Source organism: Mobula hypostoma, chromosome 7, assembly GCF_963921235.1.
Source record: "Mobula hypostoma chromosome 7, sMobHyp1.1, whole genome shotgun sequence".
Taxonomy (NCBI): domain Eukaryota; kingdom Metazoa; phylum Chordata; class Chondrichthyes; order Myliobatiformes; family Myliobatidae; genus Mobula; species Mobula hypostoma.
Window position 1 is genome coordinate 128,740,549 of NC_086103.1, and position 23,912 is coordinate 128,764,460.

At 39.4% G+C, this 23,912-nt stretch overlaps 1 protein-coding gene across 4 annotated transcripts in view; it reads left to right on the forward strand.

Moving 5' to 3' along the window:
• The window catches only part of gab2 (GRB2-associated binding protein 2), a 286,643-nt gene that overhangs the window by 162,880 nt on the left and 99,851 nt on the right, over window positions 1-23,912 (forward strand). For all 4 annotated transcript variants that reach the window (XM_063052852.1, XM_063052850.1, XM_063052851.1 and 1 more), the window contains one exon: window positions 21,972-22,272. In XM_063052852.1, coding sequence (XP_062908922.1) covers window positions 21,972-22,272 — 301 coding nt within the window. The remainder of the gene's footprint in view (window positions 1-21,971; window positions 22,273-23,912) is intronic.

The following is a 23,912-nucleotide window of genomic DNA, read 5'->3' on the forward strand; positions in this document are numbered from 1 at the left end:
AGGAGGCACTGGAGCTTGAAGACACACACTGAATGATCCAGAAACAGCTTCTTCCACTCTGCCATCTGTTTTCTGAATGGATAATGAACCCATGTTCACTACCTCACTTTTTTCACTATTAATTTTATATATTTTTGTTACTGTAATTTGTTTTTCTTCTCTATTATTATGTATTACATTTTGCTGCTGCCGCAAAGTTAACAAATTTCACAGCATATGCTGGAGATATTAGACCCGAATCTGATTCTGATTCTCTGTTTGGAAAAAAAAACTTACTTCTGACATACCCTCTGTACTTTTAATCACCTTAAAATTATGCTCCTTGTATTAGCCATTTCTTCCCTGGGAAAAGGTCGCTGGTTGTCCACTCAACCTGTGCCTCCTAGCATCTTCTATACCGCGATCAAGTCGCCTCGCATCTTCCTTTGCTCCAAGGAGAAAAGCCCTAGCTCACTCAACCTATTCTCATTAGACATGTTCTCTCATCCAGGCTGTGTCCTGCTAAATCTCCTCTGCACCTTCCCTAAAGTGTACACATCCTTCCTCTAGTGGGGTGACCAGAACTGAATACAATATTCCAAGTATGGTCTAACCAGGGTTTTATATAGTTCTTGAACTCAGTCTCCTGATTAATGATAGTTTACACACCATACACCTGCTTAACAACCCTTATCTACTTGCACCGCAACTTTGAGGGATCAATGGGCATGAAACCCAAGATCCCTCTGCTCCTCCACATGGCTAAGAGTCCTGCCATTAACCTTGCATGCTACCTTCAAATTTGACTTTCCAAAGTGAATCACTTCACACTTTTCTGAGTTGAACTCCATCTGCCACTTCTCGGCGCAGCTCTACATCCTGTCAATCCCCCGTTATAACCTATGTCAACTTTCTGCACTATCCACAGCACCTCCAACCTTTGAATCATCTTCAAACATATGAACCCATCCTTCTACTTCCTCATCCAAGTCATTTTTTAAAATCATAAATATTAGGGGTCCCAGAACAAATCTCTGAAATACCACTGGTCACTGACCTCCAGGCAAAATACATTCCATTTACAACCACCTTCTGCCTTCTGTGGGGAAGGCAGTTCCGTGTCCACACAGTCAAGTTTCCCAAGTTGCAGCAGCAGTTTATATTGTGAATGTCACATTATTATAGCTTTGCTGACGTGAAAATTAATCGTGTAATTTCTCGAGATAAATATGAATGCAGAAAGGAGAGAGTTACAGAATCATTACAGAACTTAAATCGGGGGAACATTTTATGAGTGAGTGAGGGAGGAATGAGTGACGGTGTGAGTGTGACCTCTCGATTTGAATGTAGAGTTGTCACAGCAAATACTCAGATGTAATATAGGACTAAGAAGTACTCATTCTGAGGACGTGCAAGAATCAGTGTAATATTCTTTGCGAACTCTATCTGTCCATCTTGGCTTTGTTGCTATCTGCTACATAATACACCGCAGTTCTATTTTGGAGAAGTGCTGCGGCTTTATATTAATGGAAAATGTTAATGCTCTGTAGCATTGAATGAAAAGGTTAAAGTCACTATGATTCCTGGAATCTGAAAGCCTATTGATAAGCTGCTGCTGGGTTTTTGAATATGTAGTGCACTGACCAATCTTGCAAATTCAGGGATGTGAAATGACTAATCACCGCTAAAGGAGAATGCAGATTCATGAATCAACTTGAGTTTGTACATTTTGAAAATGTACAAAATATAATTTTAACAGTCCTCAGTGACTTATTTAGTGAATTGAAACAGAAAAGAGTAAAACTTTGCTAGCAGTCATGGTGTTTGCCACACTAACTGAGATTGACTGAAAAATCCTACTTCTACAATTTGAGAGCAAGGTTGCGATTGGCCATAGAGCAGTGACTGAAGTCCTGCAGACAACCAGAGATTGTGTAGGTATGGCATTATCAGTGCCTGTCATCATAAATATGGCCTCAGGGTTTTATTTTCAGTTTTGTATGAGCAGAATCAATTTAATTGAATTTATTTGCTCCAGGATTACAAATACATGTATTGTCAGAACAGCACTCACAGAATGGAAATACTGCCCAACTTTTGGCTTTCCATTAAAGAGACAATAGTGCAGTCTGTCAGCAAACTAATGACCAACAACAAGGTGTTCCTAACCCAGCCATTGTCAGAACGTAGGAACAATCCGGAGAATGGAGCACATCCAGTATAGAAATTTATTTGAAAGTAAAAGGAATAACTGAGAGATAAAGGGAACTCTTTATCTCAATTGCCTGATGCCATAATTGTGGCTGCCACAAGGTTCACTGAAGGATTTAGTTTAATTATACAGGAAAGCACTGAAATTGAAGCCGTGTTTCAAACGATCAGAACGTACATCTCGATACAGGCCCAAATCCAAGACCTTCATAATCTATTGTATTCTCTATAAATGACAATGTGGAGTCCATAGCTGAACAAGATTGCTGAATGTTTTTGGAACATGAGCCTACCTAGAGAGATTACTGTATGATAGCTTATCTAACATACCGTAGGCTTAAACTGTTATGAGCTAAAGGATCATGTTGGCCAAAGTAACCAAGAACATTGCCTAAAATGCACATGACTATATTGTTCTCAGCACTTCCTTGCCTGTCATTAAATTAAAAATGCCCGTTGCATTTGTCCGATGCAATGCTGTATGATCAGCAGCAAGCTACTTTCCTGAATTTCAATCAGGAATACATAAAACAGTGCGTTGATTAAGAGGAGAAGAACATCAGGGACTTGGAGAAGTCAGCAGGTGAGTCTGTTTGGCGTCCTGTGACTGCCCCAGTGAAAGACGAATGGTGAGGGAGAGTGTTTAGCAATGGAAACACATAAACAAAAAAACTAATTGTTTGATTTACGGCTGCATTGTATCCTTTATTCACATAAAGTCATATAATTCCTAATTCATGAGGCTGTAAAAATTCTAGATTCTAAAATTTGTCTGTCTTGCTCTTGAATTAGCCTCAGTTGAAAGCAGGATTCATACTTGAAGCTAAGTGGTCACTGTAGGTGCCATTTCTTGTTCTCCCTGTCATCTGCTCATCCATGCTTCTCTCCTGCTGTTGAAATAAGATTCACAGGCACTCGAATGTTTAATCGGGAAAAGTCAGAACTCGGCCTTTAGAGTTTTGATACCAATCCATATTGTTAACACTTACATTTGGAGCAGAGGTTTTATATTGCAGCTTCTGAGTGAGTGAATGTATGAATGAATTATACCATGGTAAAGTCTCTATTTCCTAGCTGATTGATCAGTGCTGATTTGTTGCATCAATTGTGTATGTAGCACAGACAGCAATTTATGAAGATTAGTTAGAAAGCAGTCATGGTTATCACGACAACCCAAACATTGCAAAAATATGCGCAACAATAACGTGGTTCAAAACCACTCATCTTACTTTATCTTTATACAAGAGTACTGGCCTCCCTCCCACAAGTTGGCTCCATGGTCAAAGCTATGGAAGATTCACCACGCAACAGTGACTTATCATCTGATGCACATAAATTATTGGAAGCATCTGATGTGCATAAATTATTAGAAGATTAGTTCCTCCGTTACTTAATCCCTATTCAATCTTCTGTGGCTGCACAATCTATGACTGTGGCCTCTATCACCTAGAAGCAAAACAATGTCAGATGTGTAGACCTATGTCACCTTCAGCTCTGCTTAGGGCGCTAACTGTTCTGATTTGGAAGTCTTTCACTGTGCCCAGGTCATTGCTCTGTCATTCACCTTAAGCCTTCTTCAGAACAAATTTGTGCAAGGTCTTTAGGAGACATCCTGGATGATTCACACAAAAAAAAGAACAAAATCATCATCTCAAAGGCATTAAATTCCAGCAGGCCTGGGTAAGCCCTGGTCTCAAAACCAGATGTGTTTGAAAACTAAGATCCCAATTATTGGGGGTAATTGAATTACTGATAAGAATTTCAAACCAGATGTTAGAGAAAAAGAGCCTTATAATTTTGTCATTTAATCTAAAGAAAAAAAACTAACAAAAACCTTGGAGTTCCAAAAAGCAGGAGTAAGTAAACTGGTCATCAGGAAAGTCTAAATCCAGAAACTATGTGGCATCCATAACAGTCTATTTTACTTGCAACAGATTTGACCTTTAACTCCAAAGTATATTTGTGCTTTTTTAAAAATTTGCCCAAGTATATAGAAATACATTAACTTTAGGTACTTCTTAATAAAAATCCTTCTTGCATATTAGTTTAGTACTGAAACGATTATTTTTCTTCAAAGCCCGGGTATACACTTATAATCACAAACATGAAAAAAATCTGCAGATGTTGAAACTCCAAAGCAACACACACAAAATGCTGGAGGATCTCAGCAGGTCAGACAGCATCTATGGAAAAAAAGTAAGCAGTCGATGTTTTGGGCTGAGACCCTACTTCAGGACTGGATAGGAAGGGGAGAGGTCAGAGTAGGAAGGTGGGGGGAGGGGAGGAAGAAGTACAAGTGGCAGGTGATAGGTGAAACCGGGAGAGGGGGACGGGGTGAAGTGAAGAGCTGGGAAGTTGATTGTGAAAGAGATAAAAGGGCTGGTGAAGGAGGGATCTGACAGAAGAGGATAGAAGATCAGGGAAGGGGGGAGCGCCAAGCAAGGTGCTGGGCAGGTAAGAAGATGAGGTGAGAGAGGGAAACAGGAATGGGGAATGTTGATGGAGTGGGGTGGGGGTGAGGGTGTAGCTGGCAGGGGGCAATTACCGGAATTTTGAGAAATCGACATTCATGCCATCAGGTTGGAGGCTACCCAGACGAAATATAAGGTGTTGCTGCTCCATCCTGAATGTGGTCTCATCATAGCAGTAGAGGAGGCCATGGACTGACACGTCGGAATGGGAAGTGGAATTGAAATGGGTGGCTACAGGGAGATCCCACTTTTTCTGGTGGACGGTGCTGAGCGAGTGGTCTCCCAATCTATGTCAGGTCTCACCAATATACAGGAGGCCACACTAGGAGCACTGGAAACAGTAGACTCACAGGTGACATGTCACTGCACCTGGCAGGACTGTTTGGGGCCCTGAATGGTAGTATGGGAGGAGGTGTAGGGGCAGGTGTGGCACTTGTTCCGCTTGTATACACTTATGGTCATATTTTTATAGAACAGATTTATAGTAGAACACTGATTTAAAAGCAAGTGCACTGTTTATTGTAGATATAACAAAGGATTGAAAGCAGTCAATAAGAAACAGCTATCATGGATTATATGCTTTTTGATGATAAATAATGGATTTATCAGGGAAGAACTCTGTTACGAATGATTGCTGTCATATTGTGTTAGATAACAAGTTGTAACATCTGCTGGCTGTTGTTGACTTTATTATGCTGAAAAAGTAAGCAAATATTTGGTGTCTAGCTACACTTGAGTAAAATAAAATTTAATGATGCTTTGATAATATGTATTCCATCTGTAATCTTTTCCAGCTTGTTCCTTGTATAGTTGATAATGACATGCTACGGTGTATTTTGGATGGGGAATTTATTGTTGGAAAACTCATTTATCATTTTAACAATAATCTCACAGATGGCTAAGTTGGCCTCAGACAGGTTGAAGTACTGTATATATTAATATTCAGAAAATATATCATCTGTTTTCTCCTTAAAAGTGCTGCCATAGTTCAGGTTAAAATGTAGATCCAATGTATCCTGAAATTCTGTAAATTTGAGTGCATATCCAGTTTCCAAAATTCAATTAATATTCTGTATTCATAATCAATCTTTCTTGGTGCGTTCAGCAGTTTGTCCTTCACCACGATGTCAATGACCCTGTACAAACAGGATTAGTATCAGATCTTAACACCCGTGTGTTCAATAGCAAAAACACCCCAAGTGGTTTGAAACCCAAATGAAGATCACAGATTGTGATTCAAACATGGACTTTAACAATTTTAGTTTCCCAGGGCAGAGTGTACAGATAATGTTAAAGCTAATTACTAAAATTTTCCAAAATTGATTATCCATCTTAGGAGTGGTACTGATCTCTTTGTTCACACCAAAATTTCCAGAACTATTTGTATGGCTGTGTTGTGACATCAAATATGTACAGTTGTTACTTAAAACCAAATTGTCTGGACTGTGCTTTTAGTGTTCTGCATTAGTATTCCCATTCTGGCTTCTTGGAAGAAAATCTTTGATAACTGTCTCGAAAAGTGTATTGCAATACTTGCAAGCTTGTGAAATGGTCTCGCTATGTTAGTGCAATGCTATTCCTTTATTCTTCTCAAGGATACATTAAATAATAGTCCTCTCACATTTAACTGTTAAGTTTGTTGTCAATAAATATGCAACATAATGAGAAAAGGCTGTAATTAAAATTCTGTTGGTGTTTCAACTGTAATTCAGTTTCTAATGTAAAATGAAAAGCTGTGATAATTAAATGTCTTGGTACTTGGCAGTTCAAGCAAAGAGAGCTTTGAAAAAATTCTGTTACACCAGGGCAACATGAATGTATTTATTTCAAAGAAATATCAGCTTAAAAAAAAGGTTCAGTGACTGCAAATGTATCTTTCTTTCAGTGATACTAGTGATTCTGCTCATTAAACAATGAGAACAATTCTGATATTGTACACACTCTTGTAAAGTGCTGAAGGAAATATAGCTATCAAATTCTGCACTTATTCGACCTATTTTTCCTCTACTGGTTAAAATGTGGACAATGACACCAGTTATTTGTAAAGAATGAGAACAAAACAGTTATTGTCACAACAGTTTTAGTTGTATAATGTCTTTTATCATTATATCTCTTCTATATATCATTCAACTAGAGTGCATGCAATCCACTGAGAACCCCAGCCACAATTTCAGTGAATAGTATTTAGTGTGTACAACTTAATTCTCATGACAAAATCTTGGCATCTGCCCAGTGTTTCTGCATTTTATTCATTGTACACAGTGCAGAATCTTATAAGTGAAGATTAAAACATGACTATATGATTTGATATCTGGAATTCTGTAATTTGAGGATGGGTGTAAAATGAAGATTCTCCAAGAGGACTACATTTGTCATAGGACGTGGAGGCTTGCACACCTCAGTGATGCAGAGAGCTATGTTGGCTGGAGTTGGGGACTTGTTCTTTCGCTCCTGGTAGGGTCACCCATGTCAAACAGTTCAGGTAATAGAGGCCAGACTAAGAGTGGTCCACCAGACTTCCAGGTTTGGGGGTTCAGCTCAGGGCTAGCAACCCTGACTGGTTAAAAAATATTGTTATGGAAACAGCAATGAAGAATCCTTCTATATCTGTGTGTGACATACAGAGATAGAGGAACTTCATTGCCCCTCAAAGCACCAACGGCTTAATGTGCAGATCAATCAATCAATAAAATCAAGATAAATCACAAAGTGAATACTTTAGAGAAGGCATTGAAGGATAAATTTTAAGTACAATGAAACAAATCATTTTAATAAAATGTCTGCAATCTTGGATTTCTCACCTTGCAAAGTGACATGCAATCACAAAGTGACAAGGTCACATGCATTCCCAAAGCCACAAAAGCCTTTTCGAAGAGAACTGCGAAAGGATCTTGAGAATTTGTTCGGAGGTATTAGGTACAGTCAGTGACTGATTGACTATAGAACCGTATGTTCCCGTTAACTCAAGAACTGGTTTCAAATCAGGAATCTGACAGAAGTGGAAGGCAACCAGATATAGAAGTTACCTGTCATCAGTTGATCTCCCCTGTTGACTTAAAAGCTGGCTGGGAGAAGAGGATGATGATCTGGTGGCCTGGAGTTAAGTGTAGGCTCTGAGATCAGGCAGCTTAATTGTTATCAGAAGGCTGCCCAACAAACAGCTAATTATATTAATGAGCCTCGGATGGGGATGATAGACTTTGTTCAACTGGGATTGTAGGAGACGGGACTGGGGTATGCTGGTTTTTAGATGATTTTGCCGATTGGTATAGTACAGGCAAGTTTTGCACTTGGAAGGCTTAAGTACAGCACTCTAGAATGTAATCAATGGTTTGCATATAGTTTCAGAACGATTTTATAATAGTGTCATCTTAATGCTCTGTATGATTCACTAAATCAATTGAGACAATCGAAACTGATGTTTGATATGATAGCCACTAACGTATTAGATACCATGTTTTATGTTATCTTCGTAATTCATTTCTGATATTGGGATTGAATATGTATTGTTTTGGTGACTCATTCCTGTGGTATCATTTTGTTTACCTGTTAACTTCTTGGACCTATAATCATGAGTTTGTTTGTAAGATCACCTTGATGTTATGAGCTATATACATCATCTTATTTCCCATGTAACAAAGCATAATAAATAATAGGTGTAGTAACTTTTTGGTGCTTCACCTGCTGGTGCAGTCTGGAAGAGGAATGCATAGGTACCAGTAAGCGGGTATGCTATTAGTAATTTCACCGACGTTAGTCGAGTGTTTCATCATCTAGAGAGAAAGGAAATTAAAAGCTGCATTCTTTAACATCACCAACAAATGGTGAAAAGCCTGGCAAAATGTTCTTTAATAACAGAAGAGTGAGTAGAGAGAAGTAGGACAATGGTTCTGAAAGAAATCACCCAAAATAAAGAAGCTGAGCTGCAGGGTGCTGTGGTTCAATATTATCTACAATTTGTAGCACAGAAGCAGGACATTTGAGTCCCGGTGAAGGGTCTTGGCTTGAAACGTTGACTGTTTACTCTTTTCCATTGATGCAGGCCTCCTGAGTTCCTCCAACATTTTGTGTGTGTTGCTTGGATTTCCAGCATCTGCAGATTTTGTCTTGTTTACATTTGGCCCTGTTGGCCTTTTGCAGTTTTTAGTCACCACACCAGCCAGATTCTATTTGTTTGTCCATCCATTCCCTTTCTCTCTTATCTCCTGTTCTAGCTTTCTCGTCAATGCATTTATGCTCATTGCTGCAGCTATTCCAAATTTTAAAAACTTTCACGTTCTGACTGCTCATTGGGCAAAAAAGTTTTTGAACTTATTGAAACAAGCAAGTGTGATGTCATTATGTTCTGGTAATTTGGCATGGTGACAGTTCCACAGCTTAACTATAATACACAAATATGGTTGTTGAAATAGTTTATTACTTCCTGCATCTGTATTTGTGCAGGTGCAACTTCTTGTCTTGTCTCTCTGTGCCTTTGAACAAATCTCACTGATTGTGTTGTAAGCTAAATAGCAAGTGGATTTACTCTGGGTTATTATCTCTGCTTTCTTTTCACATGACGTGTTCATATTTTCAGCAGATTATGAGATCAATATAACATTGTTTACTCTTTGCTTATAGAAATATTACTTCCTCTTGTGAAAACGTCAATTACATGTGACATACTTATGACTTTTTTAAAATTTGTTACCTAGTATAGTATGAACTAGACAATGGGGTGACCAGTTGGGGCACCCTTTGAGAGAAGGGTATGCAATCTGATGTGACCAGAATGAACATTAAATTTTCCTGAATGCTATGGTATCGCTTTGCTTTGGAAACTGAAGCAGAAAACCTCAGTTTATTAAAGAAGAACGACCCGTAGCAAAGCAAATATAGCTGTTCCTCATTTAATGAAGAACACTTTTGATGGCATCATTTCTGGTTTATCTGTCACCTTTGTGCCTCTCATTGTCATTTTGGAGACGTGCAGCCCTTTCATCCCCCATCTCTTCATCTCTTCTGCTGTTTGTTGTTTGTCTCTGATTCTGGAGGTGTGCATGCCTCTCCTCCTCTGTCTCTTCTTCTATCATCTTTTTTTTGTCCTGACTCTTTGATCCTGGAGTCGTGCAGCCCTGGCCTGATCGGATTCTTGTTCTCTCCCTCTCCTTGCCAGTTCCCGGCAACGTTTGGCGTCATCTCTTGACCATAATGTCCCCCTTCACTTTCCACACGGCATAATTAGGCTGACCATTTTTTTTACCCTAATGCTGGATAGAAGATACGATGCAGTAACACCAAAGGATGCTGATTATTCTTGATGATGTGGTTGGTGCTCTCCTAAATGGACGTGATATAGTCACCGCTGTCCTTAAACTGCAGCGAAAGGTTTTATGGGTGTCTCGAAGTACGTCATTAAAGTAAGATTTAATTATCTCTTATTGATGGGTAGCAGTTAGATCGGTTCCAATCCTGCGCATGCTGATGGTGATTAGCAGAACGTAACCCCTGGAAATAGAGCTGCCCTGCCCTTTTGCTCCGGTAGGTGTTGCTGCTGAGGCTGGCCATGCGTATGCATCGGGCTGTCACGTCCCGATTTCCGTGATGGCGGATCGGCTCTCGGGTTAAAAGGGAGCCTGTTGATTTTTGTGAATGAGCAATCTTAGACGAATATATAGCCCTGAACTTTGCCTGCATTCTGTAAGTTAGCGCATTTTAATTCAATTTAGCCAAAAAAAGTGCCGCTGTAATGCAGCATTTGCGCTAATTGGATGTCACAAATGGACAGACAGAGCATGAGAATTTTAGTAGTATATAGATAGGTAGAAACCTTATTCAGCTGGAATTACTTGCATGGTATAACTTGAAATTTCAGAAGTTCTTGAACCCATGGAATAACTTCCATTACCTCTGGAGTATTTCATTAATACAGCATGAGCTGTTGAAATTTATTTACTTATTTATTCACTGAGCTACAGCGCAGAATAGGCCCTTCCGGCCCTCTGAGTCACGCCACTCAGCAGGTCGCGAGCTAACCCTAGCCTAGTCAAGGAATGATTTACGATGACCAATTAACCTACCAAAGGTACATCTTTGGACCACGGGAGCAAACTGGAGAACCTGGAGGAAACCCTCGCGGTCACAGGGAGAATGTACCGATCCTCTCAGGCAGTGGTGGGAAAGTCCTAGCAGTTGCCAGTTGGGGTAGTGTTCTGGTCCCTTCTAGCAAACAAGAAGACATCACATTTCTCTCCACATCTACATCCAAGAAGATGAAAACTCCAGTATTTGTTTGAAAGTCTAAGTTAGCTAATAATAGAGGACATTTGACAGTCTGTGTTACCTTTCTTAATATCCAAAGTATCAATCATCTGTAGCCAAAATGGACCCATGTTGAATCAAGTGAAGCTGCAGAGAACCAATCTTAATGAAGGTGCCTAAGTAACATCCAAACCTTAGTACCCTAACAACATTTTTGAATATAATGCATAAAAACATAAACATGCATTTTAAAAAAAAGAATGCTCGCCATGAAGTTCTTCTGTCACTCTGTAATATAGAAGCATGAGTTTACAACAATATTATAATGATCAAATAATTTGAGTGGACTTTTGTCTAACACTGACAAACATGAGTGTATTGAAATTACAATGAAGCAGGCTGCATATCCCAACCTGTTAACATCAATGTTTCAACTCCATGTGAAACTCCATCTAACTTTACACACTATTTATTACAAATTACTATAATTTGCACATTCGGATGGAAATGTTTTTTACTCCTCATGTATATGTAGGATGTAAGAAATAAAGTAAATTCTATTCAATATATTTATTAGAATATATGTGTGTTTGTCCATCGTCGACGTTGATGAGGACCTCGACACCATTTGATGGTGTTGAGACTAGCACGTGATCTGGATTTAAGTGAGGGAGAGTTGCGCAGCGTCAGCCTCACTCTCTTTTCCCAATTCCCATCTGGATCCAGTGACAAGACAGAGTCGAGATGGCTGGAGATGGGACTAGGCACAGTGGATAACCAGGACATCTTCTGTGTCTTGTCCTGCTCCACACATTCCATGACACTTGCAGAAACCGCCTTCTTGACCGTTGGACCTTCCATTGGTCTCGTCCGCTCAATCCGCCGGAGTCTGTCTTCACATGCTGGGGTAGACAACTCCCTATCTCACCGAGGGTTTGAGACCCGTTGGCTGCCCTCACCTGGTTTAGCCAGCTTGTCGAAGCAGTTGCCCGGGATGTGGCCGCTGTCACATTCAAACAGCTACGGGGAGCCGCAGGTGAGAGCTGAGTGCCAGATGGGGACCAAAGGTGGACTAACCACCTTGAAAAGAACGCGACATGTTCCCCCACCAGAGGTGCTACCCCTCCCTGACACCCCATACACCCCTATTTATAATTTATTTAAATTATTTATCTTTATTGTTGTTATAACATGTTACAAAATTTATGTAATATTTATTAAAGTAAAAATTTTTTATAAATAAATAAATAAATACAAAAAAGTAACCAAAAACTGTTACATTTCACTAAATGCAAAAATGTCTCCACCAATGTGACCTGTAAATTGGAAAAATGTCAACCTTTGTTCTCCTTAACAAATTACTTTAGGACAGGCTTTCCATAATCAATGGTCATTTGTGTATGACAGAACAGAATGCTGTTGCCGTTTTATACCAGAAATGCTCTCTAGTCTGCCTATTTACTTTCTGTATACATAATGTTGATAAATCTCTGTGAAATTCTACAAATATCTGTAACCTTCCTATCTGTTCATGAGTCTCTGTGAATGCTTCTAGTTTTTGGAACATGACACCCTAATGAGAATTTATGACTTTTGCAATCCCATGAATTTCAAAGATGGACAACTGGAATGCCTGCGAATGATGAGAGAAAACCAATTTTACACCAGGTGTGCAAATACGTCATATTTCATTTACTTAATTCCATTTTGCCGCAAAAAAATCAATTTAGCTTTTGTTGTCAGGAATTGCTCAAAGGAAATCCATAAGCATATCTTCACCTTTTGCCATAGTGTAAAATCTGTGGTGGAGAAATAGCCACTTTAACAGAATGTTGTTCAGTGCATTAGTGAAGCATATGGATGCACCATCAATCACCTAGGTGCGGTGACTTGGAGGCTTTTTGTAAGTGTATCAAATTAGCTCTCATTAATGCTATTATACTAAGTACATAACAGAAAGTTATTGATTTAAGTCAATTTGATCACACTAATTTCTCAGGGCTAGATCCAAGTAAGAAAGAGATTTCCTGCTATTCAAAGCAAGATATTGGTAAACTCTAAATTACATTTCTGAACTTTATGTCATACACACAAAATGCTGGAGGAACTCAGCAGGCAAGACAGTATCTATGGAAAAGAGTGAGCAGTCAACATTTTGGGCTGTGACCCTTCATCAGAACTTATAAACTTTACATCTTGCTTCATGATACATACCTAAGCTGAATGGATCCTTTCTCCCTTGAAGGATATTGTTTGATGCACTATACACAATTTGTCCATACCTATTTTTGATGTCCTAGTTTGACACAGTTTTCCAGAAGTGCTGGTAATTAAGATGTCCAAGTTGTGGCAATCTTCTGATTATGTACATCTTCTCTGTAGGATCAAAAGCCATTAATGCTAAGATCAACTCTTCCATGCAATTTTACTCAAAGAATTACAAGGACCTTTTTCTTATCAGCGTATGACATTATATTTGACTCCGGCGATACTGTTGTCAGGTCAAGAACAGCTTCTAACCCATTGTTATCAGATTCTTAAACAGACCTCACAATCTGACTGGTTATGAATTTGCAATTTATTCTTTACCTGCACTGCACTTTTTGGTAGCTTTTACACTTTATCTTGCATTGTTATTGTTTTACCTTGAATGAATAGGCATCCGTTAGTCTCATGAGACCATGGATTTGCGCCTTGGAAGGTTTCCAGGGCGCAGGCCTGGGCAAGGTTGTATGGAAGACCAGCAGTTGCCCATGCTGCAAGTCTCCCCTCTCCACGCCACCGATGTTGTCCAAGGGAAGGGCATTAGGACCCATACAGCTTGGCATTGGTGTTGCCGCAGAGCAATGTGTGGTTAAGTGCCTTGCTCAAGGACACACACACTGCCTCAGCCAAGGTTCGAACTAGCGACCTTCAAATCATTAGACGAACACCTTAACCACTTGGCCACGCGCCAACACAGTTTTACTTATTCTTGCATAATACACTGAATATCTTGGTACATGTGACAATAATAAACCAGTACCAAATATTGTACTTGCTTGTTCCATGTTGGTTGTACTGGTGGTGAATTATACTTGTGTAATCAGATACCAAGTGAATAATAATTCATTGCAAACTCTGTTGGTCATGAGGACAGCAGTGTGCTGTAATAACAAGTCATTATTGGATGTATATCATATTGGATTGGGGGTACTCCCTGCCATCCTGTGAGAACTGTGTGATATGTTCTGTTGGTGTCACCTTTCTTTGAAAGTGATGTTCCTTGTATAACCCTCTCACCAGGGCTCTTATGCAAACTTGGCTCAGTAACTGACTCTGCTAATAGCCACGTGACAGTGGTGAAAAGGCCACCTTTAATAAATAATATACATATAAATATATATATTGTATATCTGATTAGGGACATTGATTGTAACAAATGCTGTGTAAATTCTGCTCCATCTAAAGTTATCATTGCCAGAAAATTAACAGATCGTACACGGCAGTAAATCAGTAGAGCTACTAGGACTTGATGTTTCAATCCCTATGGTAAGTTGGCACTCTCGATGTTGGCAGTGGGTTTGGAGTGGTGACAAGGAGGGAGGGTAGGTACGTCATCGGGGTCATCAGGCGGGCACCCTCCTTCTTTGACGTTTCATTGATAAGCCCACGACATCTCCAGAGGGCTCAACGTGCTACCTGGCGTCCCAGATACACCCCCCTCAGTTCCATACCCTCCTGTCTTCATCCTGCAGCCCAGTTGTTGTCTTTCCTTTTAATCCAAATCCAATTGCTGCTTTCTTCTGCTTCATTTGACAAGGACTTGATTGCTTGTTGGAGTGAATAACCCCTCACCCCCATCTTCTTCAATAGACTGGTCGTAGATGTAGCAACGAATCCCCTGCATCCCACTTCTACAGGGAAAATCTTGGTCTTCCAGCCATTCTGGGCAGCTTCAGTTGCCAGTTCAGAGTACTTGCATAAAATTATAAAGAAATGTAATTTACAGTTACAGAAAAAAAATTAAAAGGACCCATGCCAGTTAAACCAGTCCAATGTGCACATAAACATTGGAAGTGCATCGACGATGTTGTCCCCCAGAAGTCGGTCAGGGTCTTCCTGAACCAGAAACCCTGGATCAGTAGTTCCGTGCAAACAGCACTTACAGTGCGACATCGAGCTTACATCACTGACAATCAACTAGAGCTCAAGAAAAGCAGCTATGATTTACGCAAGGCTATCAAGGCTGCGAAGCAACAATATAGGGAGGAGACTGAGTCAAGATTCACAACGATCACGCATGTGACTTGTGGTGAGGGCTGCAGATGTTTCTGAGTTGACAGCCTCAAGATTGCAGGACCGGGCAGCATCTCAGGGCGAGTACTCAGGATGTGCGCAGCTCAACTGGCAGGTGTGTTTGCTGATATTTTTAATCTCTCCCTCCCCTAGTGTACAGTGCCCTCCTGCTTCAAATTATCCACCATTGTCCCTATACCAAAAAAGACCAAGGTAACATGCCTGAACGACTGGTGTCCTGTCACACTCACCTCAATAATAAGCAATTGCTTTGAGAGGCTGGTCAAGGACTACATCTGCAGCATGCTATCACCCACACTGGACCCCCTACAATTCACCTACTGACACAGATCAACAGATGACGCAATAGCCACTGCTCCTCATACCATCTTTACACATCTGGAGATGAAGGATGCTTATGTGAGAATGCTGTTCTTGGACTACAGTTCAGCATTCGACACCATATTTCCATCCAGGCTCAACAAGAAGCTCAGTGACCTCGGCCTTCACCCTGCCTTCGGCAGCTGGATCCTGGACTTCCTGTCAGATCGCCAGCAGGTTGTAAAAGTGGGCTCCCTCACCTCCAAACCTCTGACTCTCAGTACAGGAGCCCCTCAGTGCTGAGTACTGAGTCCCCTCCTTTACTCCCTGTATACTCATGACTGTATCGCCACCCACAGCTCCAATCTGCTAATTAAATTTGCCAACAACACTACATTGATTAGCCTTATTTCAAACAATCACAAGGTGGCCTACAGGGAAGAAGTCATCACCCTGACACAGTGGTGTCAAGAAAACAACCTCTCCCTCGATGTCACAAAAACAAAGGAGCTGGTTGTGGATTACAGGAGGAATGGAGACAGGCTAACCCCTATTGACATCAGTGGATCTGGGTTGAGAGGGTGAACAGCTTCAAGTTCCACATCACTGGGGACCTCACGTGGTCTGTACACACCAGCTGTGTGGTGAAAACCGCACAACAATGCCTCTTTCACCTTAGACAGTTGAAGAAGTTTGGTATGGGCCCCCAGATCCTAAGAACTTTCTACAGGGGCACAATTGAGAACATCCTGACTGGCTGCATCACTGCCTGGTAATGGGAATTGTACCCCACTAAATCGCAGGATTCTGCAGAGAGTAGTGCGGACAGCCCAGCACATCTGTAGTTGTGAACTTCCCACGATTCAGGACGTTTACAAGGACAGGTGTGTAAAAAGGGCCTGTAGGGTCATTGGGGACCCAGGTCATCCCAACCACAATCTATTCCAGCTGCTGCCATCTGAGAAACGGTACCGCAGCATAAAACCCAGGACCAACAGGCTCCGGGACAGCTTCTTCCACCAGGCCATCAGACTGATAAACTCACACTGATTTGAGTGTACTCTATATTACATTGACTGTTCTATTTATTATAGATTATTATAAATGACTATGATTGAACATGGCACATTTAGATGGAGATGTAACGTAAAGATTTTTACTCCTCATGTATGTGAAGGATGTAAGAAATAAAGTCAATTCAATTCAATTCATTTCTTGAGAGTCGCGGGCATATTGCTTTACGCACGAGCTGAACCCAGGGTCTACATGAAGTCACCCACCACAGTCCGAACTTCTCTCGAAGGTCATCTTGAATGAACTGGCCCTCTCAGGAGGGTTGGCCCTTCCTTCTTCGAGTTATTAATCTGCACAAAGCACTTCTTACAACAGGGGTTCTCTTCCTAATGGCATTCTGTGGCCCCTTCCCTTGTGCCCCACTCCACAGCTCCCACCAAAAACAACCCAAAGCTACTGTCCTTCAGAAATTTGCCCCCTTCCAGCACTCTTGGATGTTCCACTGGGCAGAAGGTTACAACATGTACCAGGACAACGAGATTGGCTGACACCACATTTCTAAGTTGGACAACATGTCTCCTTATCTTTAGTCCAAGCCAAAGCACTCTTACTAGCAGGATACACTGGTTTTATAGAAAACTGGTAAAATAAAAATACCTCACAGCATAGCAGTAGAAATCTTACCCAGGGCATTACACTTGTAAACACTGAGTTTGTCATTTGAATCTCTAGAGTTGTGCCTTTTAATGTGGCAGATGCCTTTTGGCTTGGAAGCACCTTTTCAAGGAAGAGCTACTGTCCAGTTTATTAGGTAGCATTTAAACCATTTCTTCTGGGTTTGGTGGCAGAAAAGCTCAATATCTGGTCTTGAGATTTTTGTGTTGTCTTTCAGAAATAGTTTTACTGCTGATCAACTTCCATCTGCTCTTAAGCAACTCACATTAGTAACAAACTATAGTCCTGTTTAACTAAGTTGAGCCCATAACTATTGTGCATCCAGATATTCACACTCTTTCTCATTGGTTTTAGTCTTTCTCATGAAGTACGTCTCTCCCTCACCCCTGCCAATTCTGGTTGCAGGGCATTCATCATATTGCATTCAGGATTTTGAGTGTGTAGGTGCCAATGGTCACTTTAACTGAACATTAATCTCCTGTCTCTGCAATAACCATTTGGTAGTTATAGCCAGACCCAACTCACTCGCTGCTTGCTTGCAAGTACTTTGTTATACTTAAATTCAGAATGAACTAATCCAAATTCAGTGAATTGTGTGACTACTAGTCACATGCCTTTACACTTAGGGAAGATTAAGATGGTCAATGTGACCAGTTGATAAAACTGAAGTGTTGTCAGTTATCTGAAATAAGAATCATTTCCTGGCATCCTCTCTCCTCAGAGACGCAGGAGGGTGCCCTTTTCCAGTCACAAATCAATAATGATCAATTACACAGCTTGATGGTGTTCATTTGAGGGAGAGGTTATGATGTTTGGCCTTATGCTAATATACCTGCAAAGCAATGCAATGTAGCTTTGCCTTGGCAAAGTTGTCATTGTTGAGCAGAGTGTGGCACACAATTGTACTCCTAGAAAAGTCACTGTGTCTGATTAACTTGAGGGATTGTTTATCTAAAATTATCCCTGAGGCAGGGAGGGGAGAATTTGGGAGAAATTTCATAGAAACAGACAGCATTGAAACAAGGCTCTGCGGGCATCAGCCATCAGATACACATTTACAATCATTCTTCACTGTCCCTATTGTTTTTAATGCCCAGCCTTATTCAATTGGGTATTTACTGAGGCAATTTACAATGACTAAGCAGCCTACCAATATCCACCTTTGGGACATGTGAGGAAGCTGATGCACCTGGAGAGAACCCAGTCATGGGGAAAGTGTGCAAACACCACATAGCACCAGAGGTAGAGATCAAGCCTGGGTCACGGCAACTCTTTGGCTTGTTTTCTAGTGGAAGTGTGGAAAGATTTATTCAAACAAGCTTTCTTTGCCACAGGAAAGAAGTTAAGACACAAATGAATTAAGTTGCTCAGCTAAAATATTGGCCAAAACCAAATAAAAATACTTGTTGCAGGCTGTTAATTTCCATGCCCTAAAATAAATCGATAATTGTAACATGAATCTTCTTTATGGGTAGGCTTGGATAGGTTGTATGACTGGTTAAATACCCTCTAGAACTAGGAGTCACAGTCTCAGGGTACAGGGTAAGACGTTTAGAATTAAAATACAGAGAATGTTCTTCACCCAGAAAGTGATGAAGTGTGGAGTTCTCCAACACAGAAGACAGTGGAGGGAAATTGAATAGAAAGGGGAATTGAATAGAACAGATAGGGTAAATGCAAGTAGGCTTTTTTCTTTCTTTCTTTTTAAATCTTTTTATTGAATTAGTACACAAAAGGTAAAACATATAGAAACTAATACACTGATTGTGATATAAATTTACAAGAGATATTAATACATAAAAAACAGTACAAACAGTGCAATTTAGTTATAAAATAACGAGGTAATATAATAGTATACTAATTTTCCATATATATCAATAAAGAGAAGAAAAAACCCAAAAAAAAATCCCCCCCAAAAAACCACCGTGCAACTAACCTAAAAAGCAAAGCAAAGCAAAGCAATGGGCTAACTGGGTATCAAGTAGACCTAAATAACTTGAACGATCATGTCCTCAAACCCGACCTCCATTAATAACAGTTAAAAACCAAGAAGGGAATGTAAATATGGTCAAAGAGAAAAAAAAGTTACATTAAATGAAAATGTTGAATAAAAGATCTTCAGGTCTGTTCAAATTTAATTGAAGTATCATAAAGATTACTTCTGATTTTTTCCAAATTTAAACATAGTATCATTTTTTGAAAACCAAAAAAAACGTAGTTGGGGCATTAATCTCCTTCCAATGTTGTAAAATACATCTTTTCGTCATTAAAGTAAGAAATGCAATCATTCTATGGGCTGAAGGGGAAAGATTACTGGAAGCTTTAGGTAATCCAAAGATAGCAGTAATAGGATGGGGAGAAATATCTGTATTCAATACCTTTGAGATAATATTAAAAATGTCTTTCCAAAAAGTTTCCAGAGTGGAACAGGACCAAAATATATGAGTTAAGGAAGCTATCTCCCCATGACATCTATCACAAAGAGGGTTAATATGAGAATAAAAATGAGCTAATTTATCTTCAGACATATGTGCTCTATGAATAACTTTAAATTGAATTAGGGAATGTTTGGAACAGATAAAGGAAGTATTGACTAGTTGTAAAATATGCGCCCAGTCATCCGCCAAAATAGTAAAGCCCAATTCCTTTTCCCAATTGGACCTAATCTTATCGAATGGAGCTTTCCTAAGTTTCATGATAGTATTATAAATAATAGCCGTTACACCTTTCTGACATGGGTTAAGGTTAATTATAGTATCTAAAATATATGTAGGGGGTAACGCCGGAAAGGAAGAAAGTATGGTACTTAGGAAATTTCTAACTTGGAGATATCTAAAAAAATGTATTCTTGGTAAGTTATATTTGTTAGATAATTGTTCAAAAGACATAAGGGAGCCATCTAAAAATAAATCCAAAAACCGTGATATACCACTAGTCTTCCAAATTTGAAAGGCACAGTCCATAGAGGAAGGGGGAAAGAATATGTTGCCTAAAATAGGAATCGCTAGCCCAAATTGATTAAGATCAAAAAATTTTCTGAATTGAAACCAGATGCGTAAGGTATGTTTAACTATTGGGTTACAAACCTTTTTATGGCGTTTCAAATCGAAAGGAAGAGAAGAACCTAAAATGGAGCCAAGTGCATAACCTTGAGCAGATTGTAATTCCAATACTACCCATTTAGGAATGGATAGTGTATCTTGGTCAAGTAACCAAAATTTCATATGTCGAATATTAATTGCCCAATAATAAAATCTAAAATTAGGTAATGCCAAACCCCCATCTCTCTTAGCTTTCTGTAGATATATTCTACCCAGTCTCAGGTTTTTATTTTGCCAAATAAATGAAGAAATTTTAGAGTCAACTTTGTCAAAAAAGGATTTTGGAACAAAAATCGGTAATGCCTGAAATATATATAAAAATTTTGGCAGAATAAACATCTTAACAGCATTAATACGACCAATCAAAGTTAGATAAAGTGGAGACTATTTAAATGAAAGTTGTGTAATGTGGTCAATTAAGGGTAGGAAATTAGTCTTAAATAAATCCTTATGTTTACAGGTAATTTTAATCCCAAGATATGAAAAATGATTATTAACCAATTTAAACGGCAGGTTCTGATATAAGGGAACTTGCTTATTAATCAGGAAAAGTTCACTCTTATTGAGATTTAACTTATACCCTTAAAAAAGACTAAATTGTGCTAATAAATCTAAAGCTGCAGGAATAGATTTTTGAGGATTAGAAATATATAAAAGTAAGTCATCAGCATAAAGCGATACTTTATGAGACTTTAAACCACGAGTTATACCAATAATGTTAGGCGATTCTCGACTAGCAATTGCAAAAGGTTCTAATGTAATATCAAATAATAAAGGACTAAGAGGACAACTTTGTCTGGTACCTCGAAAAAGAGGGAAAAAGGGTGAATTTAAAGAGTTAGTACGAACTGAGGCCAGGCTTTTGACACTGAGGTTGGGTGAGACTACATCCAGAGGTCATGGGTTAAGGGTGAAAGTGAAAAGCTTAAGAGATACATGAGGGGAAACTTCTTCAGTGAGAGGATAATGAGAATGTGGAAAGAGCTGCCAGTGCAAATGGTGCATGTAAGCTCGATTCCAGCATATAAGAGAAGTTTTGATAGGTACATGGATGTGAGGGGTATGGAAGGCTATGGTCCCAGTGCAGGACGATGGGAGTAGGCAGTTTAAACAGTTTGGCATGGAACAAATGGGCTGAAGGGCCTGTTTCTGTGCTGTATGTGATGTCTATTCTTGACTTTACTATGGTTAGACCTGGCAACCCCTCTGCAGATTCATACTCATTCTTTTCTTTCCATTCTATTTATTCTCATCAAAGTCTTAAGTCTCTAATGATGTATGGTAAATTATCTATTCAGCTTCTTTAATTGGATCTTTTTGGGTATCATTTAGTCTTTATTATGTTTCTTCAGCAAATTTGTTCTCAACCAGCTGACGTGTAATGACTTGCTTCTAGAGCACACTGGCCCTACTTTGTGGCATGTAACCAGAAGATACACAGTCCGATTCAGGCACAACATTCAGTTTCAATTTCTGGTCCTCTTCATTCCATCTTACGTTTTTCACATCATTTAAACAAATTTGTAAAACTGGTCACTATAATTGTTATATTAAAAAATCAACAAAAGACAAATAGTTTAAGATGTTTAAGACTGCCTTGAGATTAGTGAAGATGGAAAAGCATGTTCATAGTACTGGCTTGTATTGTTTTGTAACATTTCCTCTACCTTTCATTTCTCAGACCTGGAAGAAGCGTTGGTTCATTCTACGGAGTGGACGGATGAGCGGTGACCCTGATGTCCTGGAGTACTACAAAAATGACCATTCCAAAAAGCCAATCCGGGTGATAGACCTTCACTTCTGTGAGCAGGTCGACGCAGGGCTGACATTCAAAAAGAAAGAGTTCCAAGACAGTTTTGTGTTTGATATCAAAACAATCGATCGTACGTTCTATCTGGTGGCGGAGACAGAGGAGGAAATGAACAAGTGGGTCCGATCCATTTGCCAAATCTGTGGCTTTAATCAATCAGATGAGAACACAGGTAAATGAAATACGCAATATTATCTGGCACATGAAGTGCAGCTACTATATGAAATAATTTCTTGGAATGAGTAAGTTAGCTCCAAAGAAATGCAAAATTATTTACTATTATTAGAAATTTATAGTTTTTTCATTAATTTCTGGGAAGGAATTATTACACCCTCAATTTCAACTCGAAGAAAAGTAATTTCATTTGAAATACACAAGTACAATTAGCTAAAGCTATTGATGGAAGCATTACATTTACTGAAATCTGAAGCAAAAATGGATACATATTGCAAGCATTTTGGTGCCTTGGCTTTTGAAGGAAAGACTGCATTTTGAAATGAAATATCAAAAACTTAACAGCCAAACGTGACAGCTGAAGAAAATCGGTAAATTGGTAATGAGTGGACGGTGTCACACTTTGAACCAATGTGTATTTTGTTTACCTTTGTGATGTGGATACGCATCCAACTTCTTATTCCAGACTTTAGAGGCTTTGTCCCTAATCATTCCAAACTAGTATTGTGTAGAGAGGAGTCTGAAACTCTAAATTGAACACAGTTAATGAAAACAAGTTCATTTCCAATTTTGAAGTCCTTTGGTGAGTGCAAAATTGGCCCTTTTCTCTTTTGAACTTTGTGCTGACTTCTCCTTGCCAGGAGCTGGAGGCCCAGTGAGAGGAAACAGAGAAACACTGTATCTCTACATTTTAACATTTTGTGATGCACTTACATTGTAATGCATTGAATTGCTAAGCTGTACTAAAGGTATTGCTTTCCTGTGATTCCTCTACAGACATTTCTCTCTTGCTAGCATTATCACAAGCTGTTTGTCTTCAGAGGAGTGAGTGACTTTTGGCTACCAGCTGTGTCAGTAGCTGAAGTTGTCATGTCCTCTATCCAGAAATATAATATTTCACTTGCTGGCTGAGCAGAACATTCTCATCATAAGCATGAAGTGATGTCAGTATTAAATAGCTGTGAACAGAAATATAAGATATGAAATTATTCAGGTTTTTCTATTGCTTTAGAAATTTCCCACCATATGAAATCCTCACTTCAATTATATGCTGTCTGTAACATTGTAAAGCATCTCAAGATGCTTCATTGGAATGTTATCAATCAAATTTAACACTAGATAACAATACATAATGAGATAAAAAACTTACCCTTGGCTCCATAGGGCAGTATCTGTATGTTGGACTCTGCTTCCAAAATGTAGTTCCATTGATATAATGGAATGGAATTTCCTTAGAGGCGTATAATGGGCTTCTAATTGATATTGTAACAAGCAGTTAACCTATCAACTGAGGGTGAGTTTTTTTCCCCTCAGTAATTTCTAGTGAAGAGTTATTAGGACAGATATTAGGAACAACATCAACAAGCGTGGAAGAGTGCAGGGAAAGTTCACAAGGATGTAACCAGGACTTGAGGATCTGAGTTATAGAGAAAGGCTGAATAGGTTAGGACTTTACCCCCGGAGTGTAAAAAAAATGAGGGGAGATCTTGCAGAGGAATATGAAACTCTAACGGGTATGGATAGGGTGAATGCATGTAGGGTTTTTCCCCTCAGGTTGGGTGAGACTAGAACATAGTTTAGGATGAAAGGTGAAATATTTAAGGAGAACCTGAGGGGAAGCTTCTTCAATCAGAGGGC